Source organism: Anopheles coluzzii, chromosome 2, assembly GCF_943734685.1.
Source record: "Anopheles coluzzii chromosome 2, AcolN3, whole genome shotgun sequence".
Classification (NCBI taxonomy): Eukaryota; Metazoa; Arthropoda; class Insecta; order Diptera; family Culicidae; genus Anopheles; species Anopheles coluzzii.
In genome coordinates, this window is record NC_064670.1 from 53,990,438 (window position 1) to 54,014,805 (window position 24,368).

A 24,368-nucleotide genomic window follows, 5' to 3' on the forward strand; every position below is an offset into this window, starting at 1 on the left:
ATTGCATTTAAAGTTCGGTGGAAAATGCTACATACGTAAGCGCGCGTACCACACGGAACGGTTGAGCACATGATAATCACGGTGGCAAAGGACGACGCATTATCATCATCAATACCCGGCAATCCCAGTCCACCCGTGGTTGAATTCTGGTCAATTCGTTTCGCCATGAAGATAATGTATCTCATGAGGGAAAGGCGTATGGGAATCGGAGAAATCATTTTAAGGTCAAATTTGAAAGCAAAAGCTTCGTTTCCCATTCTGCAGGTAAAAACTCTGAAATGCAAGAAAATTAAACGAGAAGCGATCCTATACTGGATCAGATCCCCGCAGGTGGTGGGCCGAGTACAGAGCAACTAGTGTATGCGAGGAGAGGCGACAAAATATTCATCAGCTGAAGTGAAAAATGGCAAACACAAAATGGACAAATAAATATGGAAACTGAAACAAGATTTAAGAAAAAGAGCTTTAATTAGTCGTACGTTATTGACCGGTGATCGGTGACCACCAATACCCAAGCACGTGGTACGAACGATCGTCAGTGTGAAGCAAAGAAAGAAACTGCATTTGCATACTTTTAGGCGGTTTCTACGAAGGATGATCGAACGTCAATATTTGAAACTACTTAGAAAACTTGAACTTATATTTCGTATTACTAGGATAACTTTTTATTTTCAAAGCTGATTTTGAGGTTTCGAGTAACTCGTTTTTTGTGATTTGTTTACATTTAAGAGTAACGCTCTGTTGTTGATCTAAAGATGATTAACTTCAATGCGTGATTGTAATTCCCGCTTGCGTGGTTTTGTAAAAAATGCCATTCGTCTTTCGTCCTGCCCCTTCTCGCTTCGGTTTTGTAGGCTATAAAGCACTGGAGGTGCCATGGCGTGAGATAGTTCGTTTGATGCTAATATTAGTTTGTTGCTGTTTCTAACAATCTACCCTTGCTCTCTACTAAGCAAACACACACTTGTTTGCATTGAATTTCGAATTGTCGGATTCTCCAGAGCCTACTAGAACAATAGTGAATTGCCTTCTAGAACGCTAATGCTACACGCTGCGCGCAAACTCACTGCGCAGACCAATTTGATAAAGAGCAATAAGTGAATGTTTTATAACTTCTATTACCATTTCATCTATTTAGTCTATGAAAGATCATGTGTGACATGTGTGGTCTGTAAAGTTTTGCTGTTGGCAGTTTTGCTTTCTATGTTTTATCCCAGGCATTGCGGTGTGTAAACAATTTGTAATACAACTGAAGCATTTCGCTGCACGATCTTCCCCCACCATTCCCGTTTATCGCCAATTAGGTTTCGTTTTACAGTAATGTTTTTAAATTAAATTGCTTTTATTTGGTGATTTTGCTTAGCGTTGCGAAAAGGAGTTATTTTGTTTTTCTTCTATCTCTGGAGTTTTGGTTTGTCCAACGAAATTTACAACCTCATTGGCTCCAAAATGCTAGAATGCCGAAAAAACATCACGGAGCGTTACGCACGAATGATTAAACATATTATTACAAAAAAAAAAACAACAAAAACACGTTAAAACACAATTCATATCCAGCAGGAATTATCAATCGGGTGAATTCTAGATCCGAACCCCGAATAAAGGATCGTTGTTTGTTTTTTTTTTTATATCTTGCTTTGTAAACGTGTCGAACACGACAATAAACTCGCACGAAACCACGGGCTTGAGTCGTTTTGTGTTTGTTTGAATTCAACGAATCCATTGCTTTTGAACGACCGATCATGTTACGTGTTACCATGGCGACGAAATGGCATGTGCTTTTAATTTGTTCGTCTTGTTTTGTTCTCGTGTTGTTGCTGTTGCTGTTGCTTGCGTTCGGAAGGCCTGCACGTTTTTGTAGTCGCTGTGTATTTGGGCGTTTGTGATACGACAACGGCGTTCTTAGTTCGGCGTTGGCATCGTTTTCAGACGCTCGAAGGCAGCCTTCTCGAGCGCCTCGCGATGGTCGGGATGCGCAATCTGAATCAATGCGTAAGCACGCTGGCGCAAGCTGCGCCCGAACAGGTTAGCAATGCCGTACTCAGTGACGACGTAATGGACATGAGCTCGGGAGGTTACCACACCGGCACCTGGATGAAAAAAAAAGAAAATGCGTCGCATTAAGTCACCCTCTCATATTCGCGTCGCCGATTGCATTGACGATACTTACCAGGTTTGAGAATGGGCGAAATTTTACTCTGGCCCTTGTTCGTGACGGACGGTAGCGCAATGATTGGTTTGCCCTTGCCATCGAATCCTTCGGCCGCACCGCGGATAAAGTCTACCTGTCCGCCGAAGCCGGAGTACATGCGCGTGCCGATCGAATCCGCACACACCTGCCCGGTGAGATCGACCTCGATGGCCGAGTTGATGGCCGTCATCTTGGGGTTGCGCGAGATAATTCCAACATTGTTGACGTAGTTGATCTCCAACATTTCTGTACGTACGATGGACAATGCAAAACCGAATGTCATACCCTTCTTTACCTACAACACTCCTCCAACAATCTCTATCTCGCTTACCAATGAACGGATTATTGTCCACGAAGTCGTACAGCTTCTTGGTGCCGATCAGGAACGAACCGACGATACGACCCCGATGGAACGTTTTCTTGTCGTTGGTGACGCAACCTTTGCGCACCAGATCGACCACACCGCCGGCAAACATCTCAGAATGGATACCCAGATCCTTGTGGTTGTGCAGTGCGTTCAGTACCGCGTCCGGAATGTTGCCGATGCCCATCTGCAGCGTGGCACCATCCTCGACCAGATTCTCTGCGATCAGTTGGCCGATTTTGGTCTCGACATCCGACATCGCGTGCCCACCATGCTCGGGCAGCGGGATATCCACATTGACTGCGTAATCGAAATGCGACTGGTGGATGATACCGTCACCGAACGTGCGCGGCATCTGCTTGTTCACCTGGGCGATGATAACTTTCGAATTTTCCAGCGCCGCACGCACACAGTCCACACTGGTGCCGAGCGTGCAGTAGCCGTGGTTGTCCGGGGGCGACACCGACACGATTGCCACATCCGGCTGGATGAGCTTGCGCCGGAACAGCAGCGGAATTTCGTGCAGGAAGATCGGGACCGCATCACCGCGGCCATCGGCCACGGCTGCACGCACGTTGCCGCCCATGAACAGTGACTTCGAGCGGAACACGTCCTTGCACTCGGGTTTGCAGTACGAAGCCGGCCCTTCGGTGTGCATGTGCGTCACGGTGATGTCGCGCAGATTGTTCTCCATGCCGTGCTTGGTCATCGCATCGAGCAGATGGACCGGGGTGGCCGCTGCACCCTGCGCGAACACAATGTCCCCTAGAAGTAGGAAAACAGTTATCGATATTGCCATGAAATGTAGAATGAAGCTATTCATGAAGAATTTCAACTATTTAAAAAAAACAACCTTACATTATTCAGACACTGAGAGCAAACGTAACAATTGACATTTTGAATCGGAATATCAGAAAAAAAATAATGTGAAAGTCTCCGAGAACACATGTTTTTTTTTTACAGTCCGGACGTATTATCTAGTCACAACCATATAACCTTAGACCATCATATACCAATGGTTGCTTTGCAGTGGATAGGCCGTATCTTATCACTCGCTTTAAATTGCTCCCCTCCAACCAGTGAGCAGTAAAGTTAGACAGTTCAGTGCAACCCGCACATGCCAACGGGCAAACATTATTCTAGAAAACAGACTATCTTAGACCCTGACAGGAAGAGTTCAACAAACGCCGAAAAGTAGAAATAAGATTGACCTTCTTCCTACGGATTACGTGCTATCCGTCCTTGTCCATGAAATAGAAGGAAAAAAAACCTAACGCCTGGCCTTATCTCAGTCGTGAGTAACACATTTAAGCAGGAGCGGGCTTTATCTATTAGGAGCTATAGTTTAAACAGTATTGAAGTATCTGTTCTGTTGGGATAGTTTCCGATTTCGCTTCCAGCACATGTTACGCGAGCAAAACACGCACGTGCCGGATGAAATTGCAAGCGTCCTTGCGTGTGCTGGTGAAGCGTGATTTCAAGCGCAAAAGTGATGACTTTAAAATTAGATGGCACATTAGATGCATAATAAAATACTGCAGTTAAGTGGGCAAGCAACTTAGATATGCAACTTTGAATTTGTACAGAACCGAACGCCATGTTTCGAAATATCTTTCGTACGACCGTATGTGACTTTTTGCCTTCTAGATCGGTGTCGGTAACCCGTCGCAACGCCGGTACGTTGCTTGATGATGAGAAGCATGCGAAGAGCGAGGGGGAAAGGGTTTTGCATAATTAAGCATTTGTAGCCAGCTCCAAACGTACAAGGGTAGCAACAGGGCATGTGGATTGGCGGTGTATCTGTGTGTTCTGTGCGCACAACAACCACACATGCACCAGCAGCTATGCCCATTTTATATCGAAACGTCTACAATGTGACTGCAGTTTATGGTTCGAAGCATATTGCGGTTGCATGACATTTGGCTTTCACGAAATAATTTCATAGGTACTTTACCAATTATACAACACTAATGACCGTTTCTTCATTTTTAGCTATCACATTTCGAATAACTTCGATTCGACAATTTCAGCAAAAGCAGTGCGTCAGACAGCATTCTAACGCGTCATCAGCAAGGAAAAACTGGTTTGTGTTGTGCTGTTCTTTTTATAGTCGCGACACTCGAAGAACACACACATTCTCTGCATCTTTAGCCGGAATGGTTAAAAACCGGATCGCTTCAATATACGGTGGGAGTAATAATGATCTGTGTGGCGATGCTATTCCTAGCCACATCACTGCCCGAGGGCGCGGTTTTGATGCGTCAAGGGCAAGGAACTATTCCCTGTCTGTTTAACGTACACACAGTGTGTCTCTAGTTGACCTAGAAACGTACGGCCGTTATTTTGTTTCGTGCTTTTGGCCGACCTTGGTCTATGAAAAGACTCTACTAGAGTTAGCTACCCCTGTACATCGCGGTAACATGCCAGATGTCGCCTCACTTCCGGAGCGCAAATAGTAATGCAAATTGGATAAACAAGCACATATCGCTCATATTTCCAGCCGGTACACTTGTGCCGCAAATTTGCGCCAATTGAGTTATCATGCAATTAGGACCTCCGAAGCACAAATCACGTTTGAGTTAACACTCTCCGAGGTGATGTTTTGGCATTTGATGCCAAATGAACGTTAATGGACGGCTGTTTTATCGTGATGCGTGAGCGCAGAAGGACGGCTATCTTTGATCCGAAACCTTTTCTCAAACACGATACCGTAAAGTTCTACGAGTTATTTGAGGTTCGAGTACTACCGATCCAACTGCTACCGATGACGGTGTGTAACAAGCTTCAATGTAAACAGTTCTATCGAAGAATAAAAATGACTGTCGTAGCAAGCGCCATGCATGTATTTGTTCTACCATCGACGCATCTCGTCTCTCTCGATGTTCAAAGTCCAAAAGCATCGTTAATCAAGTTTGTTGTTGTGTGCGCTATACCATTCCCAACTGAGAACAAACTCCACCAGAGGCGGCACATACCGACGTGCCTTTATTTCTCCCCTGATTGCGTTTTGCTTAGGGTCAAAGGAGGAACGGGCAGCTGTAGTTGAACAGTGAAAAATAATGTAAACTGTGGCCTTTGTACTCTGATGATAGCATTAAGTAGGCCAGGAGAGTTTTTACACCGCACGATTATGTATGCCTCACCGTCGCCGATTGGTCAGTGACACGGGACCTAACGAAGTCCAAATTCATCCCACAGTAACGCATTGCTAGATGAAAGTGAAATTTTTCGCTTCGGGAGAGGGGGCACGTGGGGGCACGTTCGAGGGGAAAGCGGTGCGTGCAAAATCAGGCAGGCGAAATAAACACGGCATTGCGTAACGGCGCACGATTAATTTAATACGTATGCCGTCTCGTTCGCTGTGCTGCTTGTGTCGAGTGCGCGGAGGGAACGGATCCGGCTAGCTCTATTCTGGTTTCTCGGCACGAGCATTCGAACAGCACAACACACACACGTACAAATATCGTCATCATCATCATCATCATCGTCATTAACATCTTCATCGTCCAGTATCTATGGAATTCGCCATGGAAGGAGTTTCTTGGCACCGCGACCGTGAAACTACCCCTAAAAAGGCACAAACGAAGCACAAACATCCACACATACACACATAAACGGTGCGTTACCTGATTTGATAACTTTGACGGCTTCCTCCGCCGTGGTGTACTTGGGCTCACGCTCGAGCGGCTGCGAAATTTGGTTCGAGTAGGTAAAGTAGGAATTCCGCTGCGTGGCCGCCGCCACCAACCGATGGGAGGCATTGCCGGTGAGCAACCGGGGAGCGAATCGGAGTGCAGCAAATGAGGACATTTTTTCGCTTTAATTAATCACACCAAAACAACACAGAGACAAACACACGCACTAGCCAACAGTAAGTTGCTGCCTCAGCTCTGTAGATTTTCTGCGACGGTCTAATTTTGCGCGAGAGCTTGCACTGCCGAAACTGTTTGCTCCCAGTCGGAGAGTTATGCGAACGAATTTGTTTTCATTCAATCGCTGCCTGTCAGTGGTGTGTGACGTTTGCTGTAGCCATTTGATGCGTGCTTTGACCAGATGTGCTGTTTACACAGTTCATTATGGCCACGCAGCAGGCAATCTCAGTCCCACTGTTATGGTACAGATACTTTTGACCAATTTATTTCAAAGATGAACCAGTAGTGCGGATTTAACGAAGAAGTTTGAATTTTGCTTGCGTAAACCGTTACGTTTTTGGTATTCAAGCATGGAAAGTATTTCGCGTCGTGTTACATGACGCAATTTTTGGCTTTGAATGAGGAATGAAATGGTGTTCGTCATGATCAAGAAACATAAAATCAAAGACCCAATAGTGTATTTACATTCGTTCTATTTATTTATACTTCTGTGCCGTCCACTTTAAAGTTTATTGTATTCCTTACCAAATACACCTAACATTACACGTATCGTTCTATCGCCAAAAACAGGGACAGCGGGACAATGCTAACAATTAACATTATCTGCAGACGTTAAGTGTACAGTAACCGTAACATTCGAATCTGTTGGATGTATCATTTGCGCCACTACTGTTGCTCAACACAAATCAAACTCATCGTCTAATTGATTTTTATATAAAATTAATGTTGCTACCGGAAAGCTGCGGCCAACTAGCAAATCAAGTAGGACACTAACATCCAGGACTAGTGCGGCATCGGTTGGGTTGAGATGCATCTATTCGAGCCTATTGAGACCATTTGTCAGTTTACTCGCGCAACCTTTTGTGTGATTGCATACTTAGGTAAAATGCTTTCCTACAAACTCAATAACAATCGTACACAAACGTGGGCAAAACAAGAAGAAGGTAAAATAAAATAACACTTTTTAACAAGAAACATCGCGTCAACAGCAGCACGTGAGAGCTTTACTTTAGCTCTTGCAAGTCTTAGGTTCTGTCTTTTTCTTTCATTTTTTTACTTAATCGTAATCTAAACCTACCCCCTAATACTACCTTCAGTTGGCCTTTTTTGGTAACGTTTCATAAAATCTACCACATTACCATTGCACATTGTCTTACTATGTGTAGCAACAAAAGGTGAATAATTCGAACAATTGGCTAGTTGAAACGATACGCTAAAACAAACGCGAACCTAAAACGTAACTTTGGTCTTGCCTCATTCCGGTCCATCATTCGGTTTGCAATGGTTTGCGCACTACTTACTTACAACGTAAGTGCTGCTACTTCCTCCCTTGCTTAACGATTCTTCGATTCTTCCCACCGTCGTTGTAGTGTTGCATTGCGTGTCTCGCCAGTATTGGCCCAAAGGACAGCAAGGAATGTGCGTGTTACTCCGGGAACTAGGCGCTTCGGAGGGCGGAGCTGCTGCCACTCTGGACCATTACCGCCCAACGAGGGTCATGTTGAAGCACAGCTGATGATCGCGCTGATCGCCCCAGCCACCGTTGCCCTTGCGCAGCTTGGTCTTCTTTATGACGCTCGTCTGCGTGAGCGATATCGATCGGGGAAATAGTTGCTGAGCGCCCCGTGCTACCTTCAGCACCTGTTGCACTTTCGAGATCACCTGGTTCGATTCACAGTTGCTCTTTTTGTGATGCACGCCACTGAAAGCAGAGCAGAGAAGCAAAGATGGTTAGCAGAGTGAAGATGGTAGCAGGACGGGCACTAACCATTCGCCAATGTGAAAGACACGCGGTCCTTTCACCACCATCACGTGCAGCTTCTGCTTGAGGCATTGCTGTGACACGTGCTGCAATGACCAGTCCCAGTTGTAGTCGTCGTACTCGCAAAAGTGCCGCGCACAGCGTACTATCTCATACCACGTGGTACGGTTGAATGTCATGCCCATGTTGTGCTTGCTGCTAATCCAGGGCGTTACTTCAACCTGCGCGGGAAAGAAAAATGTGATGTGAGTGGTAAGAAGGCGAGTAGCGCCAGAACGCGCTCGGCAACAGTGAGCAGCATTGCGCTCAAGGCTCAAGCGTAACGGAAAGTAACGCAAAAGTACACCCAAATCGGATTTTACTTTTAATTTTACTGTTAATAACCTTTACCGTTGATAACCGATTTGATAGAACAACATTCATATAATGTTGAATCGTAGCAGTGGTTTTACCATACACGTACAAGGGAAATTATATAAATACAAACACACTCTAGCAAGGAAAAAAGGAACAAACAAGAACACATCCAAACATACTTAGCTGGAAATTAAACTTTTCACTTAATTGAATATTTTAAAAGTCAAAGGCCGCTTGCCAAAAAAAAACCCTGCTACACACGCACACGAATGAAAAATAAATCATATTCAATGCCCGTTAAGCTACGTGCAGTAATGATCCATTTACAAGGTGGGTTAAGATTTCGTTTATGTACAGTGAACATTTTAATAATGGTAACTGAAAACGCAAAACAGGTTAGCGCAAACGAGAGGTTAGCTAAGCAGCGAACCAAGGAGGCAGTGAAAATGAAAACGGTAGGAAATGCAGTTTGTTAAATAGCATGCCAATTTTGTGTTAGTGTACGTGCTGTGCAATGGTGCTTTGATGGTGCTCTCTACATTTAAACACTGACATACACGGTTCTATACGCAGCATGAACGGCGGTAATGTACGGTGGCGACGCGCAATGGATGCGTGAGTTGCATGATGCACACACAGTAGCAACATGGTTCCATACATACTGAATGGAGCTCACGTGATACAGAGAGTACGAGAAAAGGCGACACACACATACAAGAAAAAAAAATGTAAAAAAAAACTGAAGCACTGAAAGGATGTCCCATATCGAACGGTTGAACAAATTGACGATGAAAGGAGCATGGACTGTAGACACGTTAATGGTGGGACACTTTCCGTTTCGATTAATCCTCACGATGCAATGCTGCTGATAAGCGACAATAAATAGCTGCTCGCTTTAGTCACCTATTTGCAATGTATTATTAATTTGATAGCGCTATCGTAATTCATTTTGCGCGGTACTCGATCACGATACGCTGCTATTAGATAATGCTTTTTAGATAAGTTCATCAAATCTGTTTCTAAATCAGCTGTTTTTTTCCAACGATACTACTTTAATTTTTTTTTATTTAATAAACCGACTATGTAACGTGTAGTAAACATGCTTTGACTGCACGTTTTATTACACTCTATCAAATCATGTAATGAAAGTTGTTTTTTTTTTTTAAATAGATATCCCATCACAGACATATAAAACAGCATGCATTACTGCGAATAATTTGTACATAAATTTTCACATTATTTTATGAAGCAAATCCTTCATTTTGCATGCACAGCTTCAGATAGACAAGAAGTAAAATAAAACGTAGTGGAAGTAAAATAAGTTATAAGCTGTTGCCTGATCCAGCAAATGAAAAAGCAAGCACATCAAAATTATTATTTCAGCAAACAACTTAAAACAATAAGGATAATGTTAAAAATAAACAAAGTAAAGCTTCAATCGCTACTAGTATTATAAAAAGTCTTTTGAGAAACAAAAAAAAATCATACAACAGAAACTAACTAATCATAATAATAAATCTATAGCGACTCTATAAAAGAAATCAAACTATATTTAAACAATTCGTTCAATGATTGGTTGCACCATAGCAATGTGCTGAGCAAATTATTAAAAATTTGCCATTTTATAGTGATAGCAGTAAAAGTAGTAGTAGTAGTAGTAATAGTAGAAGTAGTAGTAGTAATAATAGAAGGCAAGAACAAGCGGTGAAAGTAGAAATAAAGACAGTAGTAGAAGGTGTAGCATTAGAAATGGCAATCAAAACTTTAATAGGGTGTACAAACAAGTTGATTGATGGCGCTACCTTCTGATAGATCGAGTACAGGGTTGGTAGCACCTGGTATCCCCACTGCGATTGAGACGCATACTTTTCAGTAGTGACCTGGGTCTGAAGCGATTGTTGTTGTGATAGTTGATCTTGCTGCTGCTGCTGTTGCTGCTGCTGTTGCTGGTGTTGCTGCTGCTGGCGTTGTTTCTGAAGCATGAGCTGCTGCTGTTGCTGCAGTTGCCGCTGCTGTTGCAGCAGCTTCTGTTGCTGCTGATGCTGCAGCGGACGCCATTGTTGCCAGGGATTGTTGTTGTTGTGTTGGCGTGACGGTGAATTGGAAGGATGATTCAGAAAACCGTTACGTTTAGCATTGATAGAAATGTCGTTGACGTGTGCTGCTGACTGTCCAATCAGTGCGACCTGCGGCCGATCGTACCAAGCGGGCAGATCTGGCGGCGAGCGGCGGAGGGTCTTTTGGTTCTGATCGAGCAACGTGCTGACATCAACCGTTGCCCGAATGCGGCGTGCGGCGTCTTTTAACTGACTTCTGCTTAGCGTACTGTACGATCCCGCAAACGACCCGAAAGATCCTTGCTCGCGCAATGCAGCAGAAGCCTGCAGCCCCTCTCGCACAGTGCCCACCTTAGCTGCATTGCCCGGGTACCAGCCACCTCGATAGGGCTGTGTACGCTGGGGTGGTACAGTGGCACAGTGTGACATGTGTGTGTGTGTGGGTGAGGATGAAATGAGGATGAGCGTAGATGAGGTTGATGAGCGCGGTGTTGATGAGCATGATGGCGTTGGATGATGGTACGAAGCGCGCATTAGTGACACGGCAGATTGTTGCGAATAGATATAGAGAGGGAGAGTTAATGGCCTTTTTGTTATCTTTTTTATCAAAGAGCAGCAGCAGTGAGTGTGTTTATGTGTGGGTGTGTGTGAGAAGGTGTGGCAAAGTGGGTACAACAACTGTGTGGTGTGAGACAGCATGTGGTGGAATGTGTACGGACATCTAACATCGATGGCAAGAAAGGTGGTTTATAACAACAATGCCGACATATTCCAAATGAACCGTGGTGTATGTATGTACCTTTAATACTAAGGCGTATTATCGACCGTTGCAATGCATTGTGTAGATGGCGAGTGTGTCGAGATATCTATGTGTATCAAAACAATCTAAGAATGTGAGTGGCAAAGCAAAGGGTGTGTAGTATGTTTGTGATAAAGTGGCGTTGGAACAATTAGGAACCAGTGACCTTGAGTGCATGCCTTGCTGATCGATTTCTGAGTTATTATTTAATACAAAAACCAAATGTAGCACATCAAGAAAGTTGGGTGAATGAAACGGCAAAAATTAATCACTTGAAATCGATGAGCAAGCGCCAGTCTTGCTGTAGCACTTAGGCTTATGTTAATGTTATCTTCATGGAGTGACTAGTGTTGAAGATGCGTAAATAAATCGATATAAAGAAAATAAACCAATCACAGCTAACAAAACAAGGGTTCGAAAACATAACATAACTTCTGCCAACGAAACAAAAGGGGGAAGCAGAATATCTATTCTGTGCGTTCGGATTTTGTCCCTGCCTGTGTACAACATATGTGTGGGGAATATATTTATCTGCTTTGATTGTGCCTTTGTGAAGGTTTGAAATAAGTGGATTCCGTAAGACGGTGTTGCCGAATTCGATTTGGTAAGTTCTATGTGTCGAGCCGTTCGAACAATCGTACCGAAGCTGGATCAAAAACTTGCTTCTAATGCAATTGCGCAAAGTTTTGGGGCCGGTATGTGTACGTGGAAAAAGGTTTCTTTGTTGTACCGTGTATTCTCTCTCTTTCTCTCACTCTCTCTAGTATTCTTCTGCTAGCATTTAATATTCTATCAAATTACCTTCTTGTTGTATGTGTAGTAGTTGAATGTTTTCAGATATGTGCCTAGGGATAGGATGTTGCACTTCGGACACAGGTCCTGCGATTTTCGGAACATAAGTTCAAGAATGTATAGGAAGTCCTCGGCAACGTAGTGGTCCTCCTCCAGAAACACCATCATACCTGGAAGCGAGAAACGAGAGTATGAGCCCATATTGCCGATGAGGGTGCACTTGCATCTTCTATTCGGGCATGTAGCCGTGTTTCTTCTTTGTTTTCGTTGGCCCATTTGTAGCCTCGGTTGGCGTGCCTACCCGTATGGTACTTGGTGACTTCCAGCTGGTCAAACACTCGATTCGCCTTCCACCACCAGTGGTGTTTGGTTTGGGTGAACTTTGCCTCCCGGTAGTGTCCGTACAGGTCGGGATGGAGTGCATTGTTGCACTTTCGCAGCAGCGCCCTAAGGATGGTGGCACAATGAAAGCAAAAGCCATCAGACAATGGCCACGATTCCACGTGGAAGGATCTATGTGTGTGCGAAAGACTTACTGTTCTTTTTTAATATCCCTCGGGCAGTCGCCGGGATCCGCTCCGGGAAACTCGGTCGGATGTGTTTGTATTGAGAAGGGATAGAATATCTAGCAAAATGAAAAAAAAAATAATAAACAACACACACACGTGTACATTGGAATGCAGAATAAGGTGGGGCCGGTGGGCGATAGTAGCAATCAATTTATGCGCCGGATTAACACGATTATTGTTCCGGTGGTTGGCATGGAGGGAGAGGAAGGAAGAACGTACCTGTATTACTTTACAAAAGTCGATGCTCTGCACCAGATCGTTGATGTCATCGTCGTAGTAGTCGTGCGAGAAGACGAGCAACGTGCGTGAAATGCCCCTCGCTTGGGCCAAACTTACGATTAAGTGCCGCAAGTATGTTATTCTTTTGTGTACCTGTGCACGGATTGAATCAAATTATGAAGAAAATGAAAAGACAAATAAGTAATTAATGTACTTAAAGTCTTATGTAACTAAGATTCATTCGACTGTACAACAATTTGAGGAACATTTATGCTATATTATATTATATTAAATTAATATTAACAATCAATTCATTTGGTTATAAAACAATGTTTTAGGACCTCTATATTTACCAAACATTATTTATATCATATTGTTCTAAAATATCCAAATAATATAAACAAAACTGTACTTAAACCGAATCTCAATTTAATATTATCTGTAAAATAAAGCACTTTCTATTCAATATCGTAGATATGCAAATAGCTCTTATAATGCTACCCACACATACAAGGAATGTTTTGATATAGATCCTATCACATCATGGTTTCCATAAGTAATTAAAAGCAAACGTTCATTTTGTTAACCGAGCCATACCGGTGTCCTCCATTGATTGGAAATTCGGTAAAAGTGTTTGGACAATTTTTGCAGCAAACTCTAAAAAACCATGGAACTAATTGTACTTTGATGTACTAACAGGCAATGGTTCCGCAATGGTGCGTAAAGCTAGTTTCACAACATCTACCCGTACTACCACTTGCAACAAAGTTGGGTCGTTCCCACAAAGGTCACGTGTTTCATATGATGGAGGCGCCCGGTTATTTTCGCCTTGTTTCGGCAATTGAAACACTGTGAAGGATGCATGGGATGGGCTGCCCCCGTACGCAATGAAAGTAAGTAATTATTGTCGCTTGGCTTTCGCTTTAATGGAGAAATAATTGAGTCACCGTTACGAAAGCAATGAACTACCGTGCTCTTGTATCATATTGCAACATCGGTTACAGGGCCAGTGGTCGTCCCTAATTGGTTCCACAATGGCCGAGAAATGGTGAGAAATTATTGCATTGCTATGAATAGAGTACCCCCCCCCCCCCCGCCCCCACAGTGGATTGGAGCATTAACCCCTTGAACTGAGAGTTTTATGTGAAATGATTCATGCATTATCTCGTTTCATGGAGTTGTAATTTAATAACTTATACTTCATTTCAAAAGGCATTTTAAACGTCCTTTTTATCATGATAGGAGTGTCAAACGTATTTGTTTGTTCTTTATTATTATACACTAAACTAACTCTAAACACTAAACACTAAAGCGGGCCTGTCTGTGTGGTACAGTCGTCAACTCGAACGATGCCCGTCATGGGTTCAATCCCCGAATAGGACCCCGTGTCCACTTTACTAGAAACTATTTTTGATTCTGGAAGCTGCAACTTTAACAGTAGTGTAAACAAATAAATAGCAATATATAATGGAAAACTAAAAGAATTCAATACATAACATCGATGACGGTGATTTGGCAGCACCACATCCCCTCTTTATTCTTTTTACGTCTGATGGTAGGTACGTCCAACGGGCGTTAGGTAATCATAAATGGGGCAACCATCGCCTCCAGTCGGTTTTGATAATCCCGATTCAGCATTTAACAATAACCTTTGACTGCAGCCATGGGACAGGGATTTTTAATCCCGAATAACTATCCTTCACGCTCAACCGTGTTTGTGTGAAGCATAAGAAAAGTCAGCAAAAGTCACGCCCGAAGTGTGCTTTCCCGGCCTTTTCGCCACAAATTGCTCGTGACTTTGGAATATTCTTTGTTTCTTTCCAATGGTTCTTCCTGCTGTTTGTAGCTTAAAGGCTTCGAACGGATCCAGCAGGTCCAGCACGGAAAAAAACTGGAATGGCGAAAAGAAACCGAAAGAAAATTGCTTCCCGGCGGTACGATGATGATGGGAAACTTTTTAGCTTAACCTACCACAAAAATCACTGGCACTTGTGCGCCGTCGGTAATCCGACCCGATTGTGCCCGGTGCCCCGGTCTCTGTTCCCGAGGGCGACAGAACGGATTGGCATGGTTTCGTTTGCTGACGAAGGAATTTGATTTGCATTCAGCTAATAAAGCTGGTGGCGGAAAATTCTTAGCGATAGCATTTCAAGCGGCTTTGTTTCTTTTTATTACAGTAGAATAAGCTAGTAAGCTAGAAAAATAATCATAAAAAATGGAATAGCATACAGCAGTACAACGGGGGACGGGGATCCTGTTTTATTTGCAGCGAAATGGGCGTGAAAATGAAAATTTTATAGCAAGATTTTAATATGCATAGAACTAAATGCTAGTCATACTGTGTAATCGTAAATCCGTTTGACATGGTTCGATCATCTAATGGGTAAATGGGACCGGATTCGATTCCCAGTCGGAATGATCGCAAGTGCGAAAGAGAAGAGTTTTTTTTCTAAATTAAATTATTCTTCCTAACTGTCATGCTATATTGTAAATCAAGTTCGATAGTTATGATAATTATAACTTATAAGTTTGTTACCCATCCAAATCAACAATGACTGAGTTTTTGAATCGAGTTGGTTCAAATCATTCCCACATGCCTTCCACTCCATTCTTTTAGAACCACCACAAATCCTGACCTATAATAACGTCCCCAATATTAGGGGCGCGAACGATAAACTTTCGATTATCAGATCCCGTGAGCTACCTTCCCTTCATACCAAGCCCTCCACTCCTACCATGATGAATCCCCACCCCCCACACCTCAATCCCACTGCAATGCCTCAGACTTTGGGCGGAATATACGAGCATCCCGGCGAAGGTGAGTTTGCGAAAACATGAAACGGACATATTTAGGACGTCCGGAATTATAATAGTTCCCACGCCAGCCTGAAACACTGGATGACACAAGCAACGGTGTGTTGTAGGGTACGGCTTTTATCGTGAAAGGCCCGTCCCGTATGGGCACTGCTCTGCTTTTGTTCGGACTTGGTCGTAAACCAAACGAACGGTTATTATTGAAAAAGCGACCATCGAACCATAACCCATCCATCGAAAACCGCCAATGTATGAGAGCGGGAGTACTAAAAGGCTCAAAAATAAAACAAAAAAAAGCAAAACAAGAAGCAACGGGAATACTGTTGACGTTGACAGGTCAAAAAAGTTGGAGCTCGCGAATCGATTTCATTTCGAGCCTGGTGCTTGCAACGACCGGTGGTACGGAACTCGGTTTCGGTTCAGGTGGAAGCTTTTATTTTTTAAGTGCTTTCGATTGTGGGCCACCTTCCCCGATTAATGGACGATCCGAAAGCGGTACGGTTTGGAAACAGATACGCAACAGCATCGTAACGTGGTGAACCGGATAGTGTAATGAATGTGATTAAGTTCAAACTTCCGGTTAGCTTCGAGCCAAAGTGCAAGCTGTACGGTAGCCGGCGCAGGTCAGTCATGTTCATGTTGCGGGGTGTGTTTTGTGTTGGTCAAATTTACTGGCCTCAGAAGTGAGTGTGAAGTGAGATGTAACAGAAATTTGAATTTAACTACTTGGCAACCACGAGCAATAGATTGTGTGTTTGTGGTTTCACTAGTTTCCTACATCCTTTTCATAGAATGCATTCAATGTACATCCTATTTTGTGTGGTTGGTTTTCAACATGAATTTAATTACCCAACTATTGGATTGGAGGATTGTTCAACCACTAAAGGGTTGTTTGTGGCAAGAGCAAACATTTGGTTGACTCATTTATCACAACTCACAGTGATCACGGTTTGTCTTGTAATGCTTATGTGCAAGCTTTTTCAAATTCGAATTGAATATTTCCATCGTATCTGTGGCCAACTTTGCAATCATTCTCACGACCTTGGCAGCTTAAACACTATCGTCTGCATTTAACATCCTGCATTCAAACCATTTGACTAATATAACCTCGTAGGAAAAAGTACTGGCAGGAAAATTGGTATCCCGTCTGGCTCTGAAGGTGCCTGTGCTTGCATAACATGAACCAATTATGGAAGTTATTTATTCCGCCTAGATCTGGACGGTGGAGGGCACTGTTGCAACTGGCGGGGTAATTTAGCTTTATGCTAGGAGCGCCATTAAACACTCGCGACACTGGCCGCTGACGTTCGGTGCACCGGTGCACCTTCACGTGTTGGTTGCAAATTTATGCCTAGAAAGTACTACCTATCCCATCCTCTGTCGTTACATGCGTTACGTTTATGAATGGACAGGATTCCTCGGAGCGCCCACACTACACCGGACACGCTTTTCAGCCTGTGCGAGCTAATGCTTCGAAAGCTTCTGGGCAGTCGAGTTCCGCGCAGAAAGTTCTGGCCCACCGTGTTGGTAAGTGAAGTAAGTTGGAACTAGTCTGGGTGGCTTTTGGTTTTGTTACGATCTCTCATCTCCGCTGGGACGGTCATGGACGTCCGTGGCACGTTTCACGGCGTAATTGATTGCTTTGAGCGCATGTCATCGGTCGAATGAATATATTCTATCCTCTTTTTACGCTTTGTATTCGCCATCCGCAGTCCTTGCTGCCCGGATCTGAGTCACGTCGGATCGGTGTGCGGCACCAGGTGGAGTGTCCACATGATTTTAACATCCATCTTAGGTCCAGCGTAAACTATGCCAATCATTGGAGCCTGCTGACGGAAGCTTTGCAGCACGAGCCACGGTGGCCACGGATACGCATCGGTGATCCAGCACGCAACCGGATCACCCGCCTCCACCAGGACTACCCATCGCAGCACATTTGGCAGATCCGACCCTATGACATGCTGACCAGCGCGTTTATAGTACGCACAGCAGCAAAGATTGCGTCACTGGAACAGCAGCGCACCCTGGGCAGGTTCCGACCGGGACGAACTGCGTCCTCCTTAACCACTACCACCATTACCACCACCACTACGTCTACCTCATCCGGTCGACGGTTGAGTCGCGATAGATCGATCGATGTGCCGGATAACGACGACGACGACGACGACCGGGATGACACGCAGCGGGTGCAACAGATACAGCGGCAACAGCTAATGGTAATCGGAAAACGCACAACCGGAAGCTACGAGCTACGTCTGAACAGCGTGTCAGTTAAAGGCTCCCGACACAAGCGACCGACACGCTAGAAGATTCGTTTAGCAAACACACTACCCTAACCTAGTGTCCCCCCCATTCTTATCGTTATCATTCAATTTCCGAGCTTACCTGCACTACTATTATCACAGAATCATTTTGTAATGGACCGTAGATGTCCTCGTTGAGAACAGTCTGGAGGTCGTTGTAGCGATTTATCATGCGCATGATGTCGCTAATGTTGGCCGTCCTGGGCCCATCGCCAGCATAGTGTGTACCATTTTGACCTAATATACGATCGAAAAGAAAGGAGAAGAAAATACGATTAGAAACTTCAAATTTAAATAAAATGCACAGGAACTAGTATATAACACAGAACAAATAAACGCGGATTATCAGCATTTTATGTTGTTTAATATTACCAAACGAAACATTTACACTTCATCATAGACGTGCTGCCCAATAGTGTGTCTGCTTTTGAGTTTTACGTCCGATCCGTGAATTTGATGAGAAATCAATTTTTTTCCACCTTGAGGTAAAAGCGAACAAAAAATAGACCAAATCCAAAATAGAAGGCGCAGCACAGCGAAACCCGTTTCCCGTCAAAAGTGACACTTTTTCGTGCCGTGAGTACGGAATGGCCTGCTTTGCCGTTGCGGTTCGTCGGGGTTCGAGTTTTCTGTAGAATTCGTTTGAATTCGTTGCATTTTTGCGCGTTCCTCACATTATCGAGCGCTTTGCAAATGGTGTTATGGTCTTTATCAAAGTTTTGTTCCTTCCAGGATAAACACCAACACGGCTAGCACAAATGCATGTGGCGAGTGGAGGAAATGAAAACGAAAAGAGAATTCAGTTTCCGTTCCATTATGCAACTCGCAGTCAACCACGAAAAACCATTTTGCCGCTGGCGAAAGACGTTAAAGCTAAAAGCATAGCACCGTAAACTTGGTTTCTCGGGTAGCTTATTTTTTGTGTTGTAACAAATGTAGCTTTGGAAGGAAAGGAAAGTATAATCTGAGGAAAGCTTCACCAAACGGTTTAGATCTTTGTTCAGAGCATCCATGAAAATATGTGCAAAAGATTGATTGTTTTTCTTATACTTTTTGCTATACAAGATTTGCTCCAGATAGGTGGAGTAGGTGGAAAACAAATATTTCCTTCGCTTAAGGAAGCACGTGGAACAGGCAGCAAGGACGAGCATTCAGCTACGAGGAGCTGATTGTACACTGAACTTTTGCAACGATTGTTTATAATTAATTCGTGCTATAAGTGTTGTAAAACAAAACTAGCTTCCAGGGGATTAGGCGTCTTCCAAATGGTAATTGAGTTGCTGATGGATGCTTAATATTTAACAGCATGCAACCGGTGAGTCGTTCGAACTTATCGAGCTGAAATTATTCATCATCCCCCTCCCCCTCCCAAACGCTTGTTGAAAAACCAGCACGAGTGTTGGTGCTGCTTCGGTGCACCCCCAACCCGTGTACTGCTGACAGGAATGACATCGTAAAAGTTTACGTTATTCCATTAATATTAGTAACACCGGTCGTCCTGTTTTCGCCCGCTGGAGCAAGCAATGCTTCTACTAGCAAGCACAGTGAATGATAAATGATTCATCAACAATCTAGTGCGATCTAGCAGCTGTAGTTTTTACTAGCCGGCATTGCTAGGCGGACTGAAACTATTTCGAAGGGTTCATAGAGACTAACTGGCAACACAAAGCGCAGGTGAGGGGGCTAGGTTCGACGAAATCCACCACAACGGTGTTAAATACTTTCACCAACATTTTTGACCTCCAAATCGACGTTTCCGCTGTTGGCAGTGCTAGCAAATGCTTACCGTGCGTAGAATTGCGAGGTTTTCCTGTCAAATACTTATGAAATACCGGCGGCACCATCTGCAGGATCGCTGCCGTGGAATAGTTGGCATTGTCGCTGGATCCACTGTCGGAGGAGTCTGCGTAGAAACCGGGAAAGTAAAGCAGATGGATGAGTGCACTTACGGTGATTGTGCCAAAGAATACCCCCTTTGCGGAGCGGTAAATCCTCCTTGCAAAGTGTATGCTTACCATAGTTTATCACATGGAACTGCAGGAACGCGAACAGAATGAATATAATTATGGCGGAACGGATGTACAGCGTGTGTCTTCTACGGGACAGTGCGCCAGTGTTTGGTAGTGCAATCGGAATTCGTCGACCTGTGGAAAGGAAAAAGGAATTATTGAGTGGTGAATTAACTAAAATGACTAATTTAACTTTCAAAATAAAGTCGGTAACAAAGAAGTTTCTTAAGCTGTTAAGTATTTTCCATGATACACACTTGCTTACAAAAGTGATGTTCTGTTATGTTATGGTATGTTCCAAACTTCATTATGCTACAGAGACATTAATTTTGGAATTTGCAGGAAATGCCTAATTTCATTCATTTTTGCTTGCTGAGCGTGCTTCAGGCCAACATAAACCAACTTGCCATGGGTATAGAATTCTGCAATGCTAATGAATTTCGGCAGCTACGCAGCCAAACGGTAGCAACGAAAGTTTGTTGTTGACGTTTGAAATTGAAACATCATCGAAAGATGGAAAACGATGTCTGCTTGTCTGCCGAATTTTAATCCTCGCGGGCAAAACTTTTACTACACATTAGCGGACACACACAACAAAAGCGAACGCCAAACATGTGTGACTGTATGGTGTATGCTGTTCCGTGAAAGCAGTTTTAACAATTTGTCGTATCGCCTTTTTTTTATTCTGTCACTGCGCCGGAAGTTGGCAAAAGCACACAAACAAAAACATCCAGAAAACAGCCACGGGCTTGTCTAATCGAATGTAAAACAAAAAACAATATTATTGTGAAAAAATGAAAGTTTTTCGAAAAAAAAAACAAAACTTTCCAAAAATCTCCGGTACCGTGTTCGACTCATGATGGCTGCCCCTGAGCCACTGGGCCATTCGTTTCCAGGGGAAAATTTGACCTCCTGACAAACCCTTTTTGGTGGGCAAAGTTGAAACGTTCACTGAGGGATGTAAAGAAGACGGACGCCCAAACGGAAGCACTTTTTTTTCGTGCTCCCGCGCATCCAACACACAATACCCGACGGGAGATTCCAATTGGGTCGAACATGGTAGCGAATGTCATATATTTGTGTCGAAATTGTTTCGCACCAGTGGGTTTTATCTTTTCTGGCATATTTAGCTCGTACCCAGCGCGTCCCATGGGCGGGCTGGCGGGCTCACCGCGAGCATCGTTGTCATCGTTGTGGTGGATCATCGCAAGGAGCACGGTTTATTGGTCGGCAAGGAGCAGGCATATCACAACGATACACACAACTTTGCAGCTGTGCCGTTTGTAGGTGAGGAAGTAATGTCGATTTTTCGAATTTTCCGTTACATAATCTTCTCCATCTTAGCGTGGTGATGGGCTATACTAGCTACGGGCTAACCCATTGACTGCGAAAGTCGTCGGCAACTGGTAAGGCCATTAAATTTGCCCTCCTCTAGAACCTCGTCGTTGGAAGCCATGGAAATGAAATGAGCCAAAGCAAATGCACAGGAGCACTTTTTGGATAGAAACTGAAACTGAAAGTCTTCCGCAACTCAACACCGACGGTACGCATGGTGGATCAATTTCAGTGGGCTCCTGGAAACTAATATCCGGAATCCTTTCCCAGAATGTTTCCACAGAGGGAATTCAAATTCTTGATCATCTAATAAAACTCGAACAGTCAGCTGTTGCGCAATGTTTCCGGAGCTCAATAAACGTTGAGGAAAAGTAGAAATGCTACGCGTAGAGTTAACGAATCGTTTCTTTTCTAATACTTCAATTCATTTTGCCGCCTGAGCGACGATAGCACGCTGGGAAGAATACTCCCACAGTCACAAATGGAATTGGTCACAGAACGTTCTGAGAAGCGTATATATGCCAGCAAAATTGTAGGATGTACACCGGGTTTTGAAGCGATTGTTTCGTGGTTGAATAGGCTGTTTTTTGCTCTACAACGGCGTTATCAAAATTGGATAGTTATTAGCATCACCTGCGTTTGTTGAATTGGTTTTGGGCTTATGTGAAGGACCGAAAAGAAGCACAAGAATCGACGATTCTGGCAGTGTAAATGTTACGTAGTACGTTGCTATATTGTAGTGAACCATTTGATATCATTGTCTGTGAATGTATTTTTGTTTTTATTTTAGTTTGTACAGCGCTTAAAATAGCCCGAAGGGATGATTGACAATCTTCGTACCTTTGATTCAATATTTATTAATAAAGAACAATGAAGGATGAAAGGCAGCAGCAGACAATGCCGTGGGACATTTCTGACAAAAGATTTATTAATAGGGCTTAATTAAATTTAATCACTCTTTATACTGGAACGTTTCAAGCGTTTGAGACTGAGTGACTTTTTTATTCATAAAGTATAATAAGTGGTTAAAGGTCAAGTCGATGAGCTTTAGGGGTTACAAGTCAAAATGAATGGTCCAGCGTTGTAAATAAATAAAGAAACGCTTGGTCTCGTAACAACGTCAGCTCACCCTCAAATGGATTTATCTCAAATAGCAAAAGGATTCTTTGAGCTTCCTTTCTTGGCAACACACGGCCACAGCTAAACGTGTGACCAGTGTGCCCTTCCAAAGTGTTTCATTTCACTTACATGAAATACTAAATAATTCAAGTTGCACGCGCGCGCGCTGCAAAATCACGCATCACGCGACCATAGGGAACCATTAATCACGGCACAACGCACAAAACATAAAGCGTCTGTTCTTCTTTCGATTCCCATTTCTCACGACACGATTTATCTTCACAATTAAGTATTAACTCAACTTTACCGAACGGACTCATTCTACGGAATGAAATGTTTGTTTTCTTGACTTCCCCGTGCTGAGGTTCGCGGCGCTGTTCGAGTTCGTTCCGTCCCCATCGGGGACAGTATTGAAACCAGCTTCAGCCAGTGCAGTAACACACTCCAACACAACCAACCAAAGTGTTGCCTCCCGCGGTATACTAATTCGACGAAATGGATTAATTTTCCAGTGGGCGCGTTGCAGGACCTGTTCTAGGAAGATTCCAAGCAGGAGCAGGAGCATGTTGATAATTTAACAAGCTTTTCGTCTGTTAAAACATTGCCAACGTGTAATGTTAGCAGGACCACCTAGCGGAAAAGCCGCAGATTACAAAGAAAAAGGAAATCGTCGCTAATGCTACAAAGCGGACAACAGCAGACAGTTTCCGTTTTGGCACCGCGGGAGTTTCTTTAATATTGTTGGTGGTTTCTGTGGTGATAGCCATTGTTTTGGAGCATATTTTGTGGCGCACCATGAACCCATACCCTAAGTTGTGGGCAACATTCTTATCACATTTCTTCAGCGAATTTCCTTCTAAAGGAAAACATTTCTTCTTTCTGTCGAACTTAATCTTGAAGGGGCACTTGCTAGGCGGAGACTAACGTAAATTGTGTGTTTTTTTTTGGAACAGAAATATGTTTACTGTATCACACAAAATACACCCATTCGAACGGAGGGGAATGAATATTCATCTACTTCGCTGTATCTGTGGAGTTTAACCATCAAGACGGAATATTCGGCTTGCTTAATACTTACCTCTCATTATATAATGTTATCCACTCGGCGGTCGGAGCTTGCCAAGAGGGTTTCAGCAACCGAGCCAGGACTTCCTGCGGGCTGCACCAACAAAGGATAGTCGGAACCGTACTTGCTGTCCTCGTTCGTGATTCCGATGCACGCGAAAATGGTTTATGCCGAGTTGTGCCTTCTCATTCACTGTATGTATCTTCAACTTCAACTTTAAGTTTGATAGAAAATTTCAATGCGCGAACGTCAGACTAAAAGTCACTTGAAAAGAAATCTTCACGGTTTGAATAATCCATTCATGCAGACGACGCACCCAGGAGAAGCTAAAGCGCAAGGACAACGTTCAGGTGAAGTGTGGCAATCTGCAACACCACGTTAAGCACGTTCGCATAGCTGCTAGTAGAGCGTCGTTCTCGGTTGCAATCTAGCATAATGTCCGCACCTCGATGCTATTGTGCAACGCTGGCAACACAAACGGAGACACAGTAGGTGCGCTTGGATTAAACCGTGAAGCATCGCTTTGGAACGCTTGGAAACAACCGTGTTACACCACCGCGACACGAATAAGGTGCCAGGGACATACGACAGGGTGCGATCGGGTTGGTGCTGGGGCTGGAGCGGCAACAACACACGTTCGCTGGTAGTGCTGCAATTAGCTCCGCGTGTTGGTTAGTTATGCCCGGTAGCATCTATTTGTAAAGAAGAGAAAGAGAATAGAAAATGAATGTAATTTAAAT

The 24,368-nt window shown here is 43.8% G+C and overlaps 3 protein-coding genes across 10 annotated transcripts in view; 1 reads left to right on the forward strand and 2 right to left on the reverse strand.

Moving 5' to 3' along the window:
• Window positions 1-1,318: 1,318 nt before the first annotated feature.
• On the reverse strand, window positions 1,319-6,584 carry LOC120951820 (4-hydroxybutyrate coenzyme A transferase). Of its 2 annotated transcripts, none has more exons than XM_040370765.2 (4): window positions 6,182-6,584; window positions 2,523-3,320; window positions 2,171-2,437; window positions 1,319-2,090 (listed from the first exon to the last, which is right to left on the reverse strand). In XM_040370765.2, the coding sequence occupies exons 1-4, from the start codon at window positions 6,363-6,365 to the stop codon at window positions 1,903-1,905; spliced, it is 1,437 nt and encodes a 478-aa protein (XP_040226699.1). In that variant the 5' UTR covers window positions 6,366-6,584; the 3' UTR covers window positions 1,319-1,902. The 2 variants fall into 2 exon arrangements, with proteins under 2 accessions (XP_040226699.1, XP_040226700.1); XM_040370766.2 differs by lacking the exon at window positions 6,182-6,584 and adding an exon at window positions 5,303-5,373.
• Window positions 6,585-6,880: 296 nt separating this feature from the next.
• The window catches only part of LOC120951822 (alpha-1,6-mannosyl-glycoprotein 2-beta-N-acetylglucosaminyltransferase), a 39,157-nt gene continuing 21,669 nt past the window's right edge, over window positions 6,881-24,368 (reverse strand). For 4 of the 7 annotated variants that reach the window (XM_049606983.1, XM_049606982.1, XM_049606981.1 and 1 more), the window contains 11 exons: window positions 23,641-24,320; window positions 20,115-20,243; window positions 19,886-20,002; window positions 18,182-18,336; window positions 12,983-13,135; window positions 12,731-12,819; window positions 12,496-12,641; window positions 12,204-12,364; window positions 10,349-11,002; window positions 8,196-8,410; window positions 6,881-8,129 (listed from right to left, as the gene is read on the reverse strand). In XM_049606983.1, the coding sequence (XP_049462940.1) occupies window positions 7,907-8,129; window positions 8,196-8,410; window positions 10,349-11,002; window positions 12,204-12,364; window positions 12,496-12,641; window positions 12,731-12,819; window positions 12,983-13,135; window positions 18,182-18,336; window positions 19,886-20,002; window positions 20,115-20,243; window positions 23,641-23,647 (2,049 nt within the window). In that variant the 5' untranslated portion in view covers window positions 23,648-24,320 and the 3' untranslated portion in view covers window positions 6,881-7,906. Of the gene's footprint in view, window positions 8,130-8,195; window positions 8,411-10,348; window positions 11,003-12,203; window positions 12,365-12,495; window positions 12,642-12,730; window positions 12,820-12,982; window positions 13,136-18,181; window positions 18,337-18,471; window positions 18,575-19,885; window positions 20,003-20,114; window positions 20,244-23,640; window positions 24,321-24,368 lie in introns of those variants that run through there. The other 3 variants (XM_040370777.2, XM_049606984.1, XM_040370779.2) reach the window with 3 other exon arrangements.
• Window positions 14,093-18,175, forward strand: LOC120951823 (uncharacterized). The gene is made up of 3 exons (XM_040370780.2): window positions 14,093-16,419; window positions 17,209-17,323; window positions 17,509-18,175. The coding sequence occupies exons 1-3, from the start codon at window positions 16,349-16,351 to the stop codon at window positions 18,100-18,102; spliced, it is 780 nt and encodes a 259-aa protein (XP_040226714.2). The 5' UTR covers window positions 14,093-16,348; the 3' UTR covers window positions 18,103-18,175.